At 31.4% G+C, this 18,271-nt stretch overlaps 4 protein-coding genes, 1 long non-coding RNA gene and 1 pseudogene across 6 annotated transcripts in view; 1 reads left to right on the plus strand and 5 right to left on the minus strand.

Moving 5' to 3' along the window:
• The window catches only part of LOC137000776 (uncharacterized), a 23,781-nt gene extending 17,511 nt beyond the window's left edge, over nt 1–6,270 (plus strand). The window contains exon 2 of the long non-coding RNA XR_010890966.1: nt 6,090–6,270. This is a non-coding gene — a long non-coding RNA (uncharacterized lncRNA). The remainder of the gene's footprint in view (nt 1–6,089) is intronic.
• On the minus strand, nt 1,659–4,523 carry LOC105676666 (odorant receptor 10-like). Of its 2 annotated transcripts, XM_012374716.2 has the most exons (5): nt 3,736–4,523; nt 3,216–3,315; nt 2,957–3,067; nt 2,713–2,868; nt 1,659–2,653 (listed from the first exon to the last, which is right to left on the minus strand). In XM_012374716.2, exons 1-5 carry the CDS (start codon nt 4,521–4,523, stop codon nt 2,600–2,602), a joined length of 1,209 nt encoding a protein of 402 aa, XP_012230139.1. In that variant the 3' UTR covers nt 1,659–2,599. The 2 variants fall into 2 exon arrangements, with proteins under 2 accessions (XP_012230139.1, XP_067214050.1); XM_067357949.1 differs by having other exon boundaries at nt 2,589–2,868.
• LOC105676665 (odorant receptor 10-like) lies at nt 5,434–8,587 on the minus strand. The gene is made up of 5 exons (XM_012374715.2): nt 6,886–8,587; nt 6,658–6,757; nt 6,415–6,525; nt 6,125–6,280; nt 5,434–5,890 (listed from the first exon to the last, which is right to left on the minus strand). The coding sequence occupies exons 1-5, from the start codon at nt 7,686–7,688 to the stop codon at nt 5,837–5,839; spliced, it is 1,224 nt and encodes a 407-aa protein (XP_012230138.1). The 5' UTR covers nt 7,689–8,587; the 3' UTR covers nt 5,434–5,836.
• A 295-nt stretch (nt 8,588–8,882) lies between these two features.
• LOC137000768 (uncharacterized) lies at nt 8,883–11,732 on the minus strand (annotated as a pseudogene).
• Nucleotides 11,733–12,907: 1,175 nt separating this feature from the next.
• Nucleotides 12,908–15,352, minus strand: LOC105676645 (odorant receptor 82a-like). Its single transcript, XM_067358046.1, has 5 exons — nt 14,266–15,352; nt 13,757–13,856; nt 13,542–13,652; nt 13,234–13,389; nt 12,908–13,089 (listed from the first exon to the last, which is right to left on the minus strand). Exons 1-5 carry the CDS (start codon nt 15,054–15,056, stop codon nt 13,036–13,038), a joined length of 1,212 nt encoding a protein of 403 aa, XP_067214147.1. The 5' UTR covers nt 15,057–15,352; the 3' UTR covers nt 12,908–13,035.
• A 134-nt stretch (nt 15,353–15,486) lies between these two features.
• On the minus strand, nt 15,487–18,241 carry LOC105676646 (odorant receptor 10-like). Its single transcript, XM_012374693.2, has 5 exons — nt 17,359–18,241; nt 16,995–17,094; nt 16,714–16,824; nt 16,448–16,603; nt 15,487–15,637 (listed from the first exon to the last, which is right to left on the minus strand). Exons 1-5 carry the CDS (start codon nt 18,159–18,161, stop codon nt 15,584–15,586), a joined length of 1,224 nt encoding a protein of 407 aa, XP_012230116.2. The 5' UTR covers nt 18,162–18,241; the 3' UTR covers nt 15,487–15,583.
• Nucleotides 18,242–18,271: the final 30 nt, after the last annotated feature.

Here is an 18,271-nt window from a genome sequence, read left to right on the forward strand (position 1 = left end):
TATTCATATAATTGCAGATAGCAAATTATACGTGCCAGTAATTATGAAAGCAGACTGACAATAAATAAAAAACCTTCAGAAATTGAATGTATTATATTATTATATTCTGTATTAGATACGTCTACATTATAATAATGTGGAGCTATTGTTGAAAAATAGTTGAAAATTGAACCGCTTAATGGTATTGGTAATTGTATTGTTAAACAGAATTTAGTTCATGTTTATTTTGACAGTGGTCTAAATCACTCGCTCTCTGGCAAATTTCTATTTTATGATATAATGAATATTTTGAAGCTCTCGAGATTTCAGAATTGGAAATTCTGCTATTGGAGAATAAGAAAACTAGAATATTGTTGAAAATGTATTCACATAATTGTTCTTAAAAGAGGTATGTTATTTACTTTTGAGGCCTCTTTTCTGTGTTTTAATTGATTAATTCGCGTTGCGCGTTACTATAAAGTGTAAATATTGTAGATATGCTTATCTTTAATTTGTTTTTGAATAAAATTTGATATTTTTTGTTCTAAGTAATTTTTAAGATTTATCATTAATTTTCAAAACAATCTAACAATAAGTCATTTGAGATATCAAAAATATATGAGCGCTTCACTTTCATAATCATCAGTACATATATCAATATATCAAATAAATGTTTAAAATCAACTAAAATATAGCGAAATTATCATAATTAATAGCATAACGTGTTATTATATAACAGCAAAAATAAATTAACAGAAAAAAGGCTATAAGAACCAAAGCACGGATGTCGGCAGAGATCGGCAAAAAATTAATAATAAATTAATATTATTTAATTATTTAATTAATTATTTATCACAGAAAAATATTTTCCGATTACTCGATTAACCAATAATCAAACTCGAAAATTATTTGATTACTTTATCAAGCAGTAATCAGAAAATAAAATTTTTGATTACTCGATTAATTGGTAATCAAACTCGAAAATTATTTGATTATTTTATCAATCAGTAATCAGAAAATAAAATTTTTGATTACTCGATTAATCGGTAATCAAACTCGAAAATTATTTGATTACTTTATCAATCAGTAATTAGAAAATAAAATTTTAATTACTTGATTAATCGGTAATCAGAAGGAAATAATTTCAATTACTTGATTACTCAATAATCGAGGTCTGATGTTTCTTGATTATTTTAGTTAATTTATAAGCATACGGCTCCAGTCGAAAGAATGTTTAGTTGCCACCATGTTTGATGCTGCAAAATTTAATCGGCTGACAGATGACAATTTTGAAAAAAGAGTACTGTCAAAAGCGAATTGTATCTTTGGGAGAACGTAAAAAATAAAAATTACTCAACATCAGACCTCGATTATTGAGTAATCAAGTAATTGAAATTATTTCCTTCTGATTACCGATTAATCAAGTAATCAAAAATTTTATTTTCTGATTACTGATTGATAAAGTAATCAAATAATTTTCGAGTTTGATTACCGATTAATCGAGTAATAAAAAATTTTATTTTCTGATTACTGATTGATAAAGTAATCAAATAATTTACGAGTTTGATTACCGATTAATCAAGTAATCAAAAATTTTATTTTTTAATTATTGATTGATAAAGTAATCAAATAATTTTCGAGTTTGATTACCGATTAATCGAGTAATCAAAAATTTTATTTTCTGATTACTGATTGATAAAGTAATCAAATAATTTTTTAGTTTGATTACCGATTAATCGAGTAATCAAAAATTTTATTTTTTGATTACTGCTTGATAAAGTAATCAAATAATTTTCGAGTTTGATTATTGGTTAATCGAGTAATCAAATAATTTTCGAGTTTAATTATTGATTATCTAAGTAATTGTTAATCAAAGCTGTAATTATTACTGAAAATATCGATGATCCCTGCACATATATAATAAGACTAACTACAAATAATGTACGAATCGTAGTATCAGAGATATTTATATACATAATTTTTTCAAAAGAAATTTGTTTGAGCTTTGAGAATACTCCTAATTCGTGTTTTTCGTTCCACATTAACAGGATGCATTTCCTAAATCAAAAACTACGTTTGGAGAGCGTTTGTATATTAATGGTTCTTAACAACGCTTCTCTACTTATGTACTAAAAATTTTTTTGTTGTCAATTTTACACTGAAGATGGCCACATTCCTTGGCCGAAACGCATGTAATAATTTGTAATAAAAAATGATTTTTTGAGCAACTCGATCCGGCTCTTGCTCTATTTGCTTTATGTTAACACGAGTATTATTTTAATAATATCTTTTAAATGTCCGTTATTGAGACATTTATGTTTTACATACACGAATCGGTTTTTTGAGAATATAGCAAATTATGAGTTCTGAGTAACGCCTGGACCGATCAAGCTCTTTATTTAGTATAGTCTTGTAGTCTTTTTTTTCTGTTTTTTTCTTGTAGTCCCCCCTTTTTTTTGTTTTTGTTTTGTTATAGAACTATACGTCACTCTATATAAATATTTATATAATTTAATTAAGTGTAAATGTTTGTATTTTACTATTATGTTTACTTTTATTTTAAAGATGCTATACAAGTAAATGAGATAAATATGAAAAATATCTTGGATTATTTACATGCTTACGTTGTAACAGTTCGCAACATATTTAGATAAATGAGAGACGTTTTAATAACCTGAAATAATAATAATTACTTATAAAAATTATTACTGAAAAGTATCTGTTAATACTCACATCACTGAATGTCGCAATAGAAAGTTGTATTAATTTTCCAGCAGTTATTTTAATCACGGCGCTCGATCTTGATATAATCAAGATCAAGCCAAGGGCTGTTTTATGAGGTAAACGATACCAGTCGATCATATACGCCGTTTCACCAATTTTTTTACACTAATAAACATTATTCTGTTACAGATATGTAAGTTGATTTTTATACTACAGTCTGTCGAAATTCATGCTTGTATTGATATATTTTTACCTGTTGTGTTAGAGTTTCACCTATGTAGCAAAATATAAAAATATTGAAACTCATGGATATATACACGATAATATATGCTGCTATGCTCTTTGTATCAATTTTATTCCACCACTAAAAAAATTGCTAATTTTTTATTTTTTACTTTTTTGACTTTATCTTGGGAATATTTTTTAAATACAAGCTATTTAACATATTACTAAAAAATACTGTTACATGTTAATTTAGGCTACATATTCACCTTTTAAGATGATTAGCGTACCGTAATGGAGTAATATCCAAGCATACATAAGTTAAATGTACATCCCACTAATTCTATCAGGCATATTTGGTGCATAATGTCTTCGATGCGCGCTATAAACCTATATAAAAATTAAAATCTTATAATCAAAATCTCTAAAATAATAAAAAAATTTTTTGTGTATTTGTATGATGTGTATATATAATAGTATTTTAATGTACTAAATATGATTTTTCAAGTTCCAAGCTGGATACTTTTCTTGAAAAGATAAGCCACGCTTAAGAAGGTTCTTTGTGATTGATGGAGACCGAAAAGTAACATTAATTGAGCGCAATTAATGCAGCCTCGTAAAAAAACATTGTTGACACACTCAACATATCGCGAACGTTTATTGTACACAACATAATATTCAAATTTAATATTTAGTTTCTTTAATCCGAACAGCTTTTGGTCCAAGTATTATTCCAATCAAATATAATTAAAAGTTTTAATTAGACGTTTAAAATTATATTTTTTATCAAATAAATAAATTTAATGTTACCTTAAAACGCGCAAGTGGTGGTTTACGATATCGGCCAATCTTTTCTGAGCTGACTTGTTTTCTTTTGCACCTTCACCTTCTACAAGCTTGTCTAAACGCAAAGTTAAAATATCCAATTGGCCGCATGCATGCATAGCGAAAACAGCGGCTAGGCTGCAAGCGCCGACCGTAGTGGAATTTACTATGAAACACGAAAGCAACTGCATCACTAGAACAATCTCGTTAGCCGGACTGAATCTGGCATCTACAAATTTACTATATGAGGGACACGGCAATTGGAGCATCGAGACACTCCGATTAACTCCAATCGACACTGACACAGTCGTCATTCCGGACACAATGCTGTAGGAGAACACGCCGCTGTGCATGAATATTGCGCAGAAGCCTGCCACAAATCGACCCAGCTTCGCGTTCCTCGCCATGATTTCGCGATCTTGCGATCGTTTAATGATCCGCCAGTCCATTTCCATGTGCCGCACGCATTGGCGTATATCAGTGCTATGTAATAGCAAGGAGCTATAATTCATCCCGCCCATCAACCAATGACTCAACGGACCGATCGCTCGAAGTTTCAGTTCAATATCTCTTTCCTCGAAGAAGATGTTCAACACGCAAGGTACTACGGTGAAAGCTATCAACGAGTAGCAAGTGAATATTACAATGCGAGACAGGGCTTTTTCCCTACTCGAAATCGTGGAGAATTGCGGCCACGCGCCTATTGGCTTTAGGAACCAACGATTTAACTGCACACTGTGATCGTGCAAATCTTTAGTCACCGATTGACACATGGTGACTAAGCGACGGTATAATGGCTACTAGTCGAGTATTACAAGCGCACCTAGTAGTCACTATGGCGTCTGCGCGAAAGTAAAAGATAGTCCGCTACGAAGGAAATCTAATCGATTAACGAATGTCGTCAGACTCGCTGCTTTGATTATATTGTTACAAACGTGTAACTTATACGCTGAATCGTAGATTACTGCTACTCGTTGGGCTGAGAAAAATCTATGTCGACTACTTATTACATGTAACATATATAGAATTTTATTTGCATTTCGCATTTTATTAAATAAATTGCATTTTATTCAAACAAATGCAGAATTATATTGAGATTAATAAAGTATCATTTCTTGTAATTTAGAAACGTTTAATATCAAAAGAAAGTGTGACATTTTTTATAGATTTTATATTTGAAAATACAGCTGCAAATAAATTGTTTTGTCTATTTTCTTTAATAATCAGATGATTTGTATACAAATAAATAAAAACTTTATGTCACCTCTATTGAAATTTACACAATAGTTCAATTTCTTAGCATTACCAATGCACTTGTTGAAAAAAAAATCGTACAATAATTAAAAATCATAAACCAATGATTCATAAAGAGAATAATATATTGCGACTCTAATTTTAACATCTTTGATTTTAAATTTTAAAATTTTAATTCCGATCAGGCAACTATCAACTTCAACAACTAATAACAGAACTAAAAATTATAATTATTAGATTGCCTGTAAACATTTATTCTGGATTTGCGAGAAGAATGCATTGCATTCGATTCATAGAAGACACGTCAGATTCTGATTTTTACTACTGACTGCAGATTTTAATGGCAAGCAGTAGTTACGATTATGTTTGCGTGGATATACAGTTTATTCTTGAAGAGAACAGGGACACTGTGCTATGTCGACTGAATAATAGCCTATAGCTTCTGCAACTTGTTGCATAGAGAAACTTCGTGTAATATATAGCATATAAGTAATAGAAGCACAAATTGACTGAATCTGTTAAAAAAAGTGCACTGTCAGTTATAACTTGTTGCACAGAATTAATAATTTCCATAATTTTCGTTACTTTCGATGCGTGCGTCGAACGAAGAACTGCAAAAAAGAGAAAAAGATAAAACGGCAATTTTAATTTATGAGTTTTGAAATGCGAAGAGTAATGTATTCATGTATTTATACGTAGCTTTCGTATGGTTTAATTTTTTATATAACAATTTTTATATCAGGCTATATTATTATCAATAAAGAAAATGTTGTTATTAAAAGCTATGAAATTATTTATTATTGCATATAAATTAATTCATGTCTATTTTATGTTACATAGTTAACGTACGAAGTATATTGAGATATGCTGCAGATGTTTTAATCACCTGAAAGTGGAATAATATAGATAAAATAATAAAAATATAAAAATCAATTTTGTAATATAGAGGTGTTATTTTTGATAGATTTAAAAAAAAAACATTATACATAAAAATTTCTTAGAAATTGAAGAAAATCAATAATAAGTGTATCATACAAAAGTGTAAATAATAAAATGTACGAGAAATAATAAAATTTTATTTTCAGATGAAAATATTTGTGTTGTCAAAATTTATACTCACATCACCAAATGTCACTAAAGAGAGTTGAACCAATTTACCAGCAGTAATTTTTATTGCCGCACTGGATCTTGATATTATTAACACCATGCCCAGAGCAGTTTTATGAGGTAAATGATACCAATCAGTAAAATAAGCCGCTTCTCCGACTTTTTTACACTGTAGTTAATTTTATAAATGCGATAAAAATATTTGTCCGTGGATTGTGTAAATTAATGATATTTTAGAAATTTTTATTAGTAAAAAAATTGTTATATAATTAAATTACGAGATATACGTTACGTGTATGTTACCTGTTCAGTAATTAATTCACCGATGTAACAAAATATGAAAATATTAAAAGATAAGGATACAAACAAAATACCATATGTTGTTAAAGTCTTCGTGTTTCTCGCTTTCCACTCCTGAAATTACAAAATGGAGTGCTCCGCAAAAGCAAATAGTTTTTGAAGATATAAGACATAAATTATATAAAAAAATACATATTATATTTTACAAAAGTTTTAATGTTAATAATATAATTTTAATTATCATACCTTAATGGAACAGAAGCCAAGTAAACACAAATTTAATGTGCATCCGATTAATTCCACCATGCAAATTTGATTCATAATTTTTTCAAAGCATGATAGAAAACTAGAAATATTATGTTACGTATCTAAATTTTAAGTAAGTTTACTTGATATGCGTATATTCACAAATTAAAATCAAAATTTTTCACAAATTGAATTTCTTAAATTAACACTTAAAATATAATACTTTACTTTAAAACACGTAGGTGATGTTCGACTATATTAGCCAGCTTATGTTCGGCAGACAGCTTTTCTTCCTTTTCGACCAATTTATTCAAGTGTGAATAGAGCACGGCGAATTGTCCACACGCGTGCGTCGCGAAAACCGCAGCGAGACTGCACGCACCGACCGTGATAGAATTAGCTATAAAACCGGACAGAAATTGTGTGGCCAGTACAATGTGATTCGCCGGATCGTGGTTAGTATCCAAAAGCTTGCTGTAAAACGGGCAAGGTAATCGTCGCATCGAAACGCTTTGGTTGCCAATCACAATGGTTATCGGCGACAGACTGTACACGACACTGTACGAGAACACACCGCAATGCATAAACATGGCGCAGAATCCTGCTACAAATCGGCCGAACTTGGCATATTTTAGCATCAACTCGCGATCCTCGACTTTGCTCACCATGCACCAATCGCTCTTTATATGTTCGATGCAACGACGTATGTCTTTGTTCCGCCACAGCAGAGAGGAATAATTCATTCCGCTCATAATCCAGTGACTTACGGGACCCACCGAATCCATTTTAATATCGAGATCTTGTTCCTCGAAATAGAAGTATAGCATGCAAGGAAAGACTGTAAAAGCTATGAGAGTATAGCATGTTATCTGAATAATCTTCGACAAAAGTCTCTCGGCAGTAGTGTTAGAATGTAATTGCGGCCAGACGCCGATCGGTCTCAAGAACCAGCGATTCAGCTGAAGACTGTATTCGTGGTACTCATTACGATGATGTAAAGCCGACATTGGCTTATTAGATGGTGATATCATGTGATCGTTCTGTGATAGCGCGTGAGATACTGAATATTTTTGCTACCGTGTCTTTTCATGGAGTGGCAAGCGGAAAAGTCAGTGTAGCAATTGCGCAGGTCTGCATTTAGAGAGGTTTCCGCGAAGAGGCGGAACATTGTGTTAATCGATAATCGCTACTTGTTGCACCGCCGATTGCAACTATGGACATAGGAAATGTCTGAACTGACGTGTGCATTCTGCTTTACAAGTCGTACAGCATTGTAGAATTAAGTATGCGATATTTTATATTGTTTAGAAGATTGCTGTTTTTATGCTAAAAACAGATTTTATGTCAAAAAAAGCACGTGAGTAAGATAAAAGATAAATAAGAAATTGACAAGTTAGTATTTTTAGCTAAAATTTTTGGTTACAATTAAGTTATAATTTTTTATATAATATTATATATTTAGCATTACATAATAATTTTCTAAAGTTATAATACAATATATATATATAAACACTCGTCTATAATATTTAAATCACCAAAAGTTGAAGTTGACATGAAATATTTTTCCAGCAGTAATTTTGATAACTCGACCGCATAATTATTAAAATTGGACCAAGCACAATTTCACGCGGTAATTTATATTAATTTGTCATATAAATTGCTTCACTGACTTTTTCGCACTGTTGCAAAATTAGATTTTTTTAAACCAAGATTTTTTTAGATTAATTTAATTAAAAATAAAGAATTTAAAACTGTCAGAAATATAAACACAATTAGTTTACCTGTTCCGTAACCAAATCACCGATGTAGCAAAATATGAAAATGTTGAACATCATTGATGTTAATACTATAAGGTACGTTATTAAAGCATTCATACTTTTCTCGTGCCATTCCTGAAAAAAAAAACAGTTTTTAAGCGCACCATAATGGTGTAATATCCTAGCATACATAAGTTGAATGTACATCCGACTAAATCCACAAAATGTATTTAATTATTTTCATATATGAAAGAAATCTGAAGTTGACACACTTAACAATTTCTCAAAAAGTTCAATACTTCTACTCGATTAATTTATTATTAAAAATAATTATGTTTTTTTTTCAATTAAATATCAGACTTGCAAAAAAATATTCGAAATTATTTTAATGTTATAAAGTCTTGCAAAGTAATATCTTGCAGAAAATTAGATATTTGAAATTAAATTTGATCATTTATATATCGCACACCTGTAAGAAATGTAACAAATAAAAAATATCAAATTGTTGGAGAAAGGAAAGAAGGAATTGCGTTAATAATAACGTTTTCTATTAACAATATTATGAATTGATTTTTTGCGGGTGTGCGATATGTATATTTTTTATATTAATTATAAATTTAGATGATAATAAATTGTAAATTAATCTTATCTTAGATGATATTCTCTGAGATTCGCTAGTTTCCTTTGAATGATATAGTATTGTCTTTCTTCATAACGAGTTCTTCGAGTTGCAACATAACTACACTGAGCTGAAGGCGTGCAGGCATGCATCGCAAAGACTGCCGCCAAACCGCACGCACCAACCGTGATATTATTCACCACAATACTCGAGATGCATTGTAGCGTGAACACGATCTTGTGATTTGAATCTGTTGATCTGGTGTCTACGATTTTGTTGAAAGACGAGCACGATAAGCGATTTATTGAGACGTTACCAATAAGTACGAGTATCGGCGATGTTTTTCTTACAATGTTATAAGAAAAAATGCCACTCTGCATAATCAGTTCACAAACGTCCGCTGTAACGCGTTTCAATCTAGCGTTCCTCAACATTATTTTACGATCGTGTTCTCTCTTTGCCATTCGCCAATCAGTCTCCACATGTTCGATAGACGTAAGTATTTTGTTCTTTTAATATTGCAGTGAACAATAATTAATACCACTCATGAGAAACATTCAGTTAATCTCAGAATCTTTGACAAAATCTTCTCAATAGCCGAGCTCGTGGGTAAATCCGGCCAAGTACCTATTGGCTTCTAAATCTAAGGATTCAATTGGAGACTATGATCATTATGTTGTCTGTAAACATCTACTCCTGTTTCGCGAAAGAAATGCTTCATATTAGAGTCACGTAAGGCGCGTCAGATACTGGTCTTTACTACTGCTTGCGCGTTTCAACGGCAAGTAGTAGTTACGGCAGCACCTGCGCGACCACATGTTGTATTGCTATATATATATATATATATATATATATATATATATATATTTCTGTGCAACAAGTTGCGGAACTATAAGTATTATGTACAGCCAGCCGTCATAGTTAGCGTCTTTTCTTATATATATATATATATATAAAGAAAGAAAAGACGCTACTATGTCGATTGGCTGTATGTACATAATACTTATAGTTTCCGCAACTTGTTGCATACAAGCTCAGCATTATAAACAGTGTACAAATAAGAGAAGCAGGAAATAATTGAGCAAACGATTGTTATCAGTTATAAATTGTTACATGATAACATATTGAATCGTAATCATCGCGAAATATAGTCTTTTACATTATACAATAAGTAAGTTTTGTTGTAATCTTCAAGAGTTAAATATGTGTTAGTAAGAAAAATAAGAGTTTTAATATATAGAGTAGATTGTTTAGCGTAGATTGTATTTTTTAACATACATTTATATTTATTAAAGCAAACAATTTTATTAATAACGAATTTTTAAATAATTTTTATACTATTTTTGTGTATACATATATCTTAGAATAATTCTTAAAAATCATAATCGAGAATTTATGTATATAATAGACTCAATCAGAGTTTTCGGAAAAGGCAAATATGAAAAAGACGTGTTATATTTTTAAATAAGTGTTAACATTTGATATATATTATATTTTCGAGTTATTAAATTAAAATAGTATTTTCTTATTTTTTTTTTCTTCATATAAAATTAGATAATTAATTAACATATACATTTTAAAATTAATAGTTTACAATAAAATAAAATTATAATATATAATAAAATTGATAGTTTAACCGTATTATTTATCACAACAGATATATTTTGCCATCACGGTACTATAATTTGTACATTCCAAAAAACTTTTAAGAAATTAAAGTACGTAACATATTCAAATAAGCAACCGATGTATTAACCACTTATTGTATAAATATAGTATAAATTATACAACTTGTAAGCAAGTTTAGTAATAAATTTGCGTTACTTACGTCACCAAAAGTATTGAGAAACAGCTCGATAAGACTTGCGACGGTAAGTTTGACAGATGAATTGGACATAGCATTCACCAGTATAAAAGCGAGACTCTTTCTTCCTGGTAGACAATGCCAATCGAGATTTCTCCAACTTTTTTACACTGCTTACATAATTATCTTTTTTTTATTTTTTATATATTTATTAATATATTTGCACTTACATAAAAAATAGTTTATTTCTAAAATAGATTTAAAAAAGTCTATATTGAATTTTATATAACATTTATATAACATTTATCAATTATTATTGTAAAAGCTTTCGGTATGATATTTGTTTTATTGCAAGAATATATTAGCAAGATTTTTCTGAGATTTAACATTGTGCACTTCAAAAATACAAAATAATAATGAAAATTGTACCTGTTTGGTCACAAGTTTGCCAATGTAGCAAAATATAAAAACATTAAAATGTCAGGGAAAAGAGTAAAATAATCATTCTCGCGCCACATCATTAAAGAATATTTGATGGTTGCCATCAGACAAAAACTTAGTGGTCCAGAGAGTTATAAGGTATTGTATGTATTCTCAACTTCAAACACCATATAGATCGCAGAAGATATGAAAAGGAAGCCAATTAGACCGATGCAAAGTATAATACAATGTATATGTATATTATAAGTATAATACAATGTATATGTATATTCACCAACAGTGGCGCACTCAGGATATTTTTTCGAGGGGAGGGGGGGGGGGGTTAAAATTCACACACAAAATAAAACAGTATGATTAAAAGTCAGGATAATTTTATACTGCACACTGAAAAATATAAAAATGTTATATTGTTTAATAAAAAATACAATTTATTTTTATAGTAGCATAATTATAAATTGATATCGAGTTTTCTTAAATAATCAGATTAACTGAAATGCTTAAATAATCAGAAAATTTGTCTATATATATATACATATGTATGGCTGCTAGATGTTTCTTAAGTAACTTATTTAAATCCTTTCACAATATGAATATCTTAAAGTAGATATTATATACGTTCGAACAGCAGTATAGCTGGAGAAGCTATCATAATTATTTGTGTGCAAGGATATTGGCGTGAATTTTGAATTATTAAAATTGTGAGTATAGTTAATAACAGACAAAAAAATACAAATGTTTGAACGCATTTTATTTAACTACAGATTTTTTACTTTTTGCTGTTAAGTTAATAAAAAAATAAGGTATATTAATTTAATTTTGGAGGGAGGGGGGGGTTAACCATGGGTGCGCCACTGTTCACCAACAAATACAAAAATTTTTCTATTGACAAAAAGCCAGCTGATTTTGGCCAAGCACCGATCGGTTTTAATATCCAGCGATCCAGCTGGATGCTTAGTTGCATATCCTTGTCGTAATCGTAAACAGTCTCGACAGGATTCGATTTCTGCATGACAATTCCATATATCTTGCAAGCAGAAGAACTCGGCAGTTATCGAAAGGTTTGCGTGAAAGCAAAAGCGTGGAAGTTAATGCGGCTGCGCCGTGGCATACAACTTCCCTTTCAGGAAAAGAGACTAGAAAACTAGTCAAGCGGACAGCACGTTGAAGGGTGCATTTTATAGTCATATTGACAATCCTAAGAAGATAAGGGAAAATTTGTGCACGACTTTTCCTCTTCCTGTAGTATGTATATCCGTCATTGTACATGATGTGCGTAAAGTTTTCTGCACGAATGACTTCCGAGTAACCGATAAAGATTGCAAGAGATTTCTTTTTTGAAATATTATTGAATATTAAATGGATATGCATAAAGTGCTTTATTTATATAGCTATGCAGAAATGTTGGATATGTCACATTCGTATATAGAATAGATCTACTGAAAATATCATATTTTGTTTCTCACAATTTAAAGCAATTACTATATGCAAGATGCAAAACAAAATATAGAAATTTTTAGATATGAGTTATTTAAAGAAATTTTAATGGTCGTATTATAAATTTACAGGAACAAGATTTATATATACAAAATATGAATTATATATATTGAGAATTTTATTTTATTAGGATTGTCTATATACAAAAAAAAATAAAAAAATAAAGATATATTTTCAATTATTTGAGAATCAAATAAGTCTCTTTACTTTTTCACTTTTTTTAGTAGAATATTACGAAATATTTATATTTTGCTATATAATATTTACATTGTCAGAGCTCGAAGCATATTTAAATACGTGACAGATGTTCTAATTACCTAAAATTTTTAACATAGATATAAAAATGTTGGAATAATTTAATATAAATATTGATTAACTTATATTTTTTGCATATTTTCAGCAATAAAAAAATATAATAAGATATGTTCTAATCATAGTCTTATAATTTTCATTATACTCACAACACCGAAAGTTGGAATAGACATATGAAATATTTTTCCAGCTGTGATTTTAATAACAGTTTTCGAGCGCAAAATTATTAAAATTAGACCAAGAACAGTTTTATGCGGCAAATAATACCAGTTTGTCATATAAGCTGCCTCCCCAACTTTTTTACACTGTCATAAAATTATCCATTACGTCAAGAGTAAATAAATAAAATAATCAGCAGAATAAATTCAAAAATCCATCAAACAAAGAATAAACATGTAAAAAGAATTTTTTTGGTTATAATCTTATGAATAAAAAGAAATAAAGACAAATACGTTACCTGCTCTGTCACAAGTTCACCGATGAAGCAGAATATGAAAATATTAAACATCATCCCTGTAAGTACCATAACATATGTTATTATAGTATTTATACTTTCCTCTTGCCATTCCTGAAACATAGGATATGTAAGTTGGAAGAATTTGAAATCAAAATAAAGATGAAAAAATCATATAAAATTTATCATATATTCACCTTCTCAAATTATTAGCGTACCGTAATGGTATAATATCCTAGCATACACAAGTTGAATGTACTTCCGACCAACTCCACGAAACATATTTGACGCATAATTGCCTCCATACGTGAGAGAAATCTGTAATTGGGACATCCAGTATATATAATTGTAATATTTAAGACATTTAATATTCTTATACAAATATTTTATAGAGATAAAAATTATAATTCTGTAAATATGTAATATATATCATGTTTACAAAAGGATGATAATTTTATATGTACACTATTAAACAAAAATTACGAGATCGCTTGTTTTAATTTATGAGATTACTATTTAAAATTGGCCTTATTTCTTGGCAAAAAACAAGTAATTCTCTAATTTTTTGAGAAATGTAGTTGTTCTTTATTACTAATATTCCATTTTATGAAAAGTCTATTTTCAAAGAAGTCAACTAAATGCCAGCGAAATTGTATAAAATGTGCGTGACTGTGTTATTCATTATCATAATTATTTGTGTGTATATAATTTTTAAGAATCGTCTTACTTCAACGCTCGCAAATGACGCTCCACGATGTCCATCAGTTTCAAGGACTGAAGGACTTCTCGTTTTTCATCGACGAGTTCTTCGAGGCGTAGTATCACCACGTTGAGCTGACCGCATGCGTGCATCGTGAAAACAGCGGCGAGACCGCATGCACTGACTGTAACATTATTCACCACAACGATCGAGAGGCACTGTAACACGAGCACGACCTCGTACACCGGACTGAATCTAGTATCCACGATTTTGTTGAAAGACGGACACGGTAAGCGACCTATCGTTATTGTCTCGTTGCCGATAGTCATGATTATCGGTGACAATCCTCTTGCCAGATTGTAGCAAAAAACACCACCTTGCATGATTAGCGCACAAACGCCCGCTATAACACGTCCCACTCTGGCGTTTCGTAACATCATTTTTCGATTGTGCTCCTTGTTTGCCAAACGCCAATCGAGTTCCATGTGCTCAATAGATCTGCCTATCCGATTGTTATGATACAAGAGCGAGCAGTAATTAATACCGCCCATGAGACAGTGGCTTGTCGGCCCTATTGCCTTGAGCTTCAAGCGGAAGTCTTTCTCTTCGAAGAATATATACAATATAGAAGGTATCACGGCGAAAGCTATTAAAGAATGACACATTATTCTCAGGACATTTATCAGGATATTTCTGGTCGTGGAGTGCGTCGATAATTCCGGCCAAGCACCTATCGGTTTCAAGAACCAGCGGTTCAGTTGAAGACTATAGTCACTATCTCGTTTATAAACCACAGAGCTGTCGGAGGCACGTTTCATGGTTGTTTCAATTCGCGGAAGGTACGTCAAGTACTGAAGACTTCTACCCCAGCTATGTCTCTTAACGCAGCAATAGTTACACTAGCGCTTGCGCGGACATATGAGAAGAGAGAAAAATTGTTGCACGATCTGTCTGAGACAGAACGCAATCGATACCTATAGTTCGCTGGACTTGTTGCATCAAATCGTAGTTTATATTTTATAAGTAATAGAGTCAGTAACATTTAAACGTGGCTGGATAACATGACAAACCAGCGAGTGCAGTAAAATCGACAGTTATAACTTTCTCTTTGATAATAAGTTAGTGTTGTCAATATTAACTGTATTAAATAGAAGTGTGATATTCTTTATTTTTGTGAATTTTACGTTATTAGTAGAATATTGTGTAACAAAATTTTAGAAGGGATAAAAAATACGCTTATTACAAAAATTAGTTACATCACTACATTGATTATTGATAAATTCAGTAAATTTACATTTAATTCTTTTTCGGCAACTTTTATGTATTTGATGTATGCATTTAATTTTTACATTGCAACTGTTCTGAGTATATTTAAATATGCAAACGATGTTTTCATTACCTGAAATAATCATAATTGGTAGATCTATGTTAATGGATTTACATATTTTGTTTTAATAATAGTTTTAAATCTTTGTGTAATAGCCAATAAATTTACATAAATGTTGCGATATATGACATTGAATCAACTAAAAAGAAATAGAAGTAATAAAGTGACGTATGGTTCTGTAATAAGAAAATTAACAGAAGAAAGATTATAAAAATCACAGTGCGGATGTCAGAACGCAAAACAACTATTTTTATTATCAAAAGATACAAAGTAATGAAATGTTTTGGTCCGACCGGACCTTTCGGACTTTCCTTAGAGTGTAATTACGTACAATCAATGTGCGGCAGAAACTCGGCGGCGTAACGTAATTCGGTTTTATACTGGAAGCGCTATCTAATCAGTGCGGACAAATTGCGCGGACAATCCGCGCGGATGCCCGGATCAGATTTGCTCTTTTACTCTAATTAACTAATTAGGTAAGCCGCCAGTATAAGGCTGAATCACGTTGCGCCGACGAGTCATTTCTTCACATTGTGCCATACGCATGATCACTTTATTGGTCACAATTTTACCAGATTGAGGAATGTCCAGAATTTAGTCAAAACGTTTCGATGCTTTGTATCTTTTGATAATAAAAAAAATTTTTTTACTCTTTGATATCTGCGTTGTAGTTTTTATAACCTTTCTTTTATTCATTTTTTTGTAATAGAGATTAAATTTTGAGATTAAAAATTGATAGAAGACTAGACAGATTATCTTTAAATTGAAGAAAAACTATTCATATATGTATATTGTATATAACAAGTTATCAAACAGACTTACATCTCCAAAAGTTGAAATAGATAGTTGAATCATTTTTCCGGCAGTTATCCTTATAACGGCATTCGACCTCGAAATTATGAGAATCAAATCAAGTGCAGTTTTATGGTGTAATCGATACCACTTTGTCATGTATACCATGTCGCCTATTTTTCGACACTATACAAATACTTGGTCTCTACATTTTTATGTCATAATTTCGTATAAAAATATTATAAACAAAAGGAGCGACTTAAAGGTATACACACATATGTATATAATGCAGCTACCTGTTCTGTGAGAATTTCAGCAATGTAACAAAAAATAAAAACGTTGCATGACATAGCTATAAATATGGTAGCATATGTAAGCAAGTTTTTGGTGTCGTGCAATTCCCATTCCTGTAAATAACACATATGCAAAAAAAAAAAAATATTTAAAAAGTCACTTAGAGCAATTTTAATATTGCTTAATAATGTTGCTGTTTGTCAAAAACAAATACTCGTAATATAATATCGAACGCACAAAATTTGCAGCTTTTACGGCTTCTTGGTATGAATTGTTAGCATACCGTAATCGTGTAATATCCTAGCATGCACATATCAGTCGTGCACCCCAACAACTCAATAAGACATATCTGATGCATAACAGTTTCTATTTGCGATACAAAACTGCAATTAAAGTGAAATGACAATTACTTTTTAGTTGCGCGGGACACGCATCGAATTCTTTTACAGATAGGAAATTTAATTGTGAAATCTTTTGTACAAATTAAAATTGTAAGATACTACAATAATTACTTCGAATAACACACTGACTGCTTAGATGTTTTATAGCTTGTGTATATTGTATTTGCATGTGCTAAATTTCAACGAAAATATATATTAAAATCATGCGAATTATTTACGTTTCAAGATTTAAAATGTACGTTATACCTCAGTACACGTAGGTGATGTTCCACAATAATAACTAGTTTCTGGTGCGTCGTCTCGCGCTTGTTTTCTGTTCCGTCGACGAGTTCGTCCAGTTTCATCACCAGGATGTTCAGCTGGCCGCAGGCGTGCATGGCAAAAACTGCGGCGAGGCTGCACGCGCCTACCGTAATGGAATTCACTATAATGGTAGAGAGCAACTGAAGTCCAAGCACGATCTCGTTCATCGGACTGTATCTGGCGTCCACCAGTTCCATGTAAAACGGACAGGGCAGTTGGTGCATCGTTATAGTGATATTGCCGATCTGCACGATCGCCGGCGTTACTGCGGTAATGACACTGTAGGAGCACACGCCGCCCTGCATGAAGACCGCGCAGAAAGTGGACACGAATCGGCCGAATTTCGCGTTTCTCAGCATCACTTCGCGATCGCACGTTCTCTCTACGGTTCGCCAATCGGCGCACATGTGGTTTATGCATTTACGTATCTCATAGCTACGTAATAATAACGAGCAGTAATTCGCGCCGCCCATCAGCCAGTGTATCATCGGGCCGAAAGCCTTCAGTTTCAGGTGTACATCTGGCTCGAATATAATGTACAATACGCAGGGGATCACCGTGAAAGCAATCAGTAAGTGACAAATTAATTGGATACTACGCGAAAGTATTTTTTCCGCGATATTGCTCGACGTGCTGGGCCAGGCGCCGATTGGCCTCAGGAACCAGCGATTCAACTGAATACTATATTCGCTATCTCGCTCGTATGCGATGTTACGTGTAGGAGACATGCGGAACGAGTGCGACATGATCGTGACACAAACGTTCGCAGACTATTGAGCGGTAAATGATGCGAAAAAAAAGAGATAGACTTTCAGCGCTTGCGCGTTTTTTCAGTTTTTTTTCCAAGAATATAGTT

This window comes from Linepithema humile, chromosome 1, assembly GCF_040581485.1.
Source record: "Linepithema humile isolate Giens D197 chromosome 1, Lhum_UNIL_v1.0, whole genome shotgun sequence".
In the NCBI taxonomy this organism is placed as follows: Eukaryota; Metazoa; Arthropoda; class Insecta; order Hymenoptera; family Formicidae; genus Linepithema; species Linepithema humile.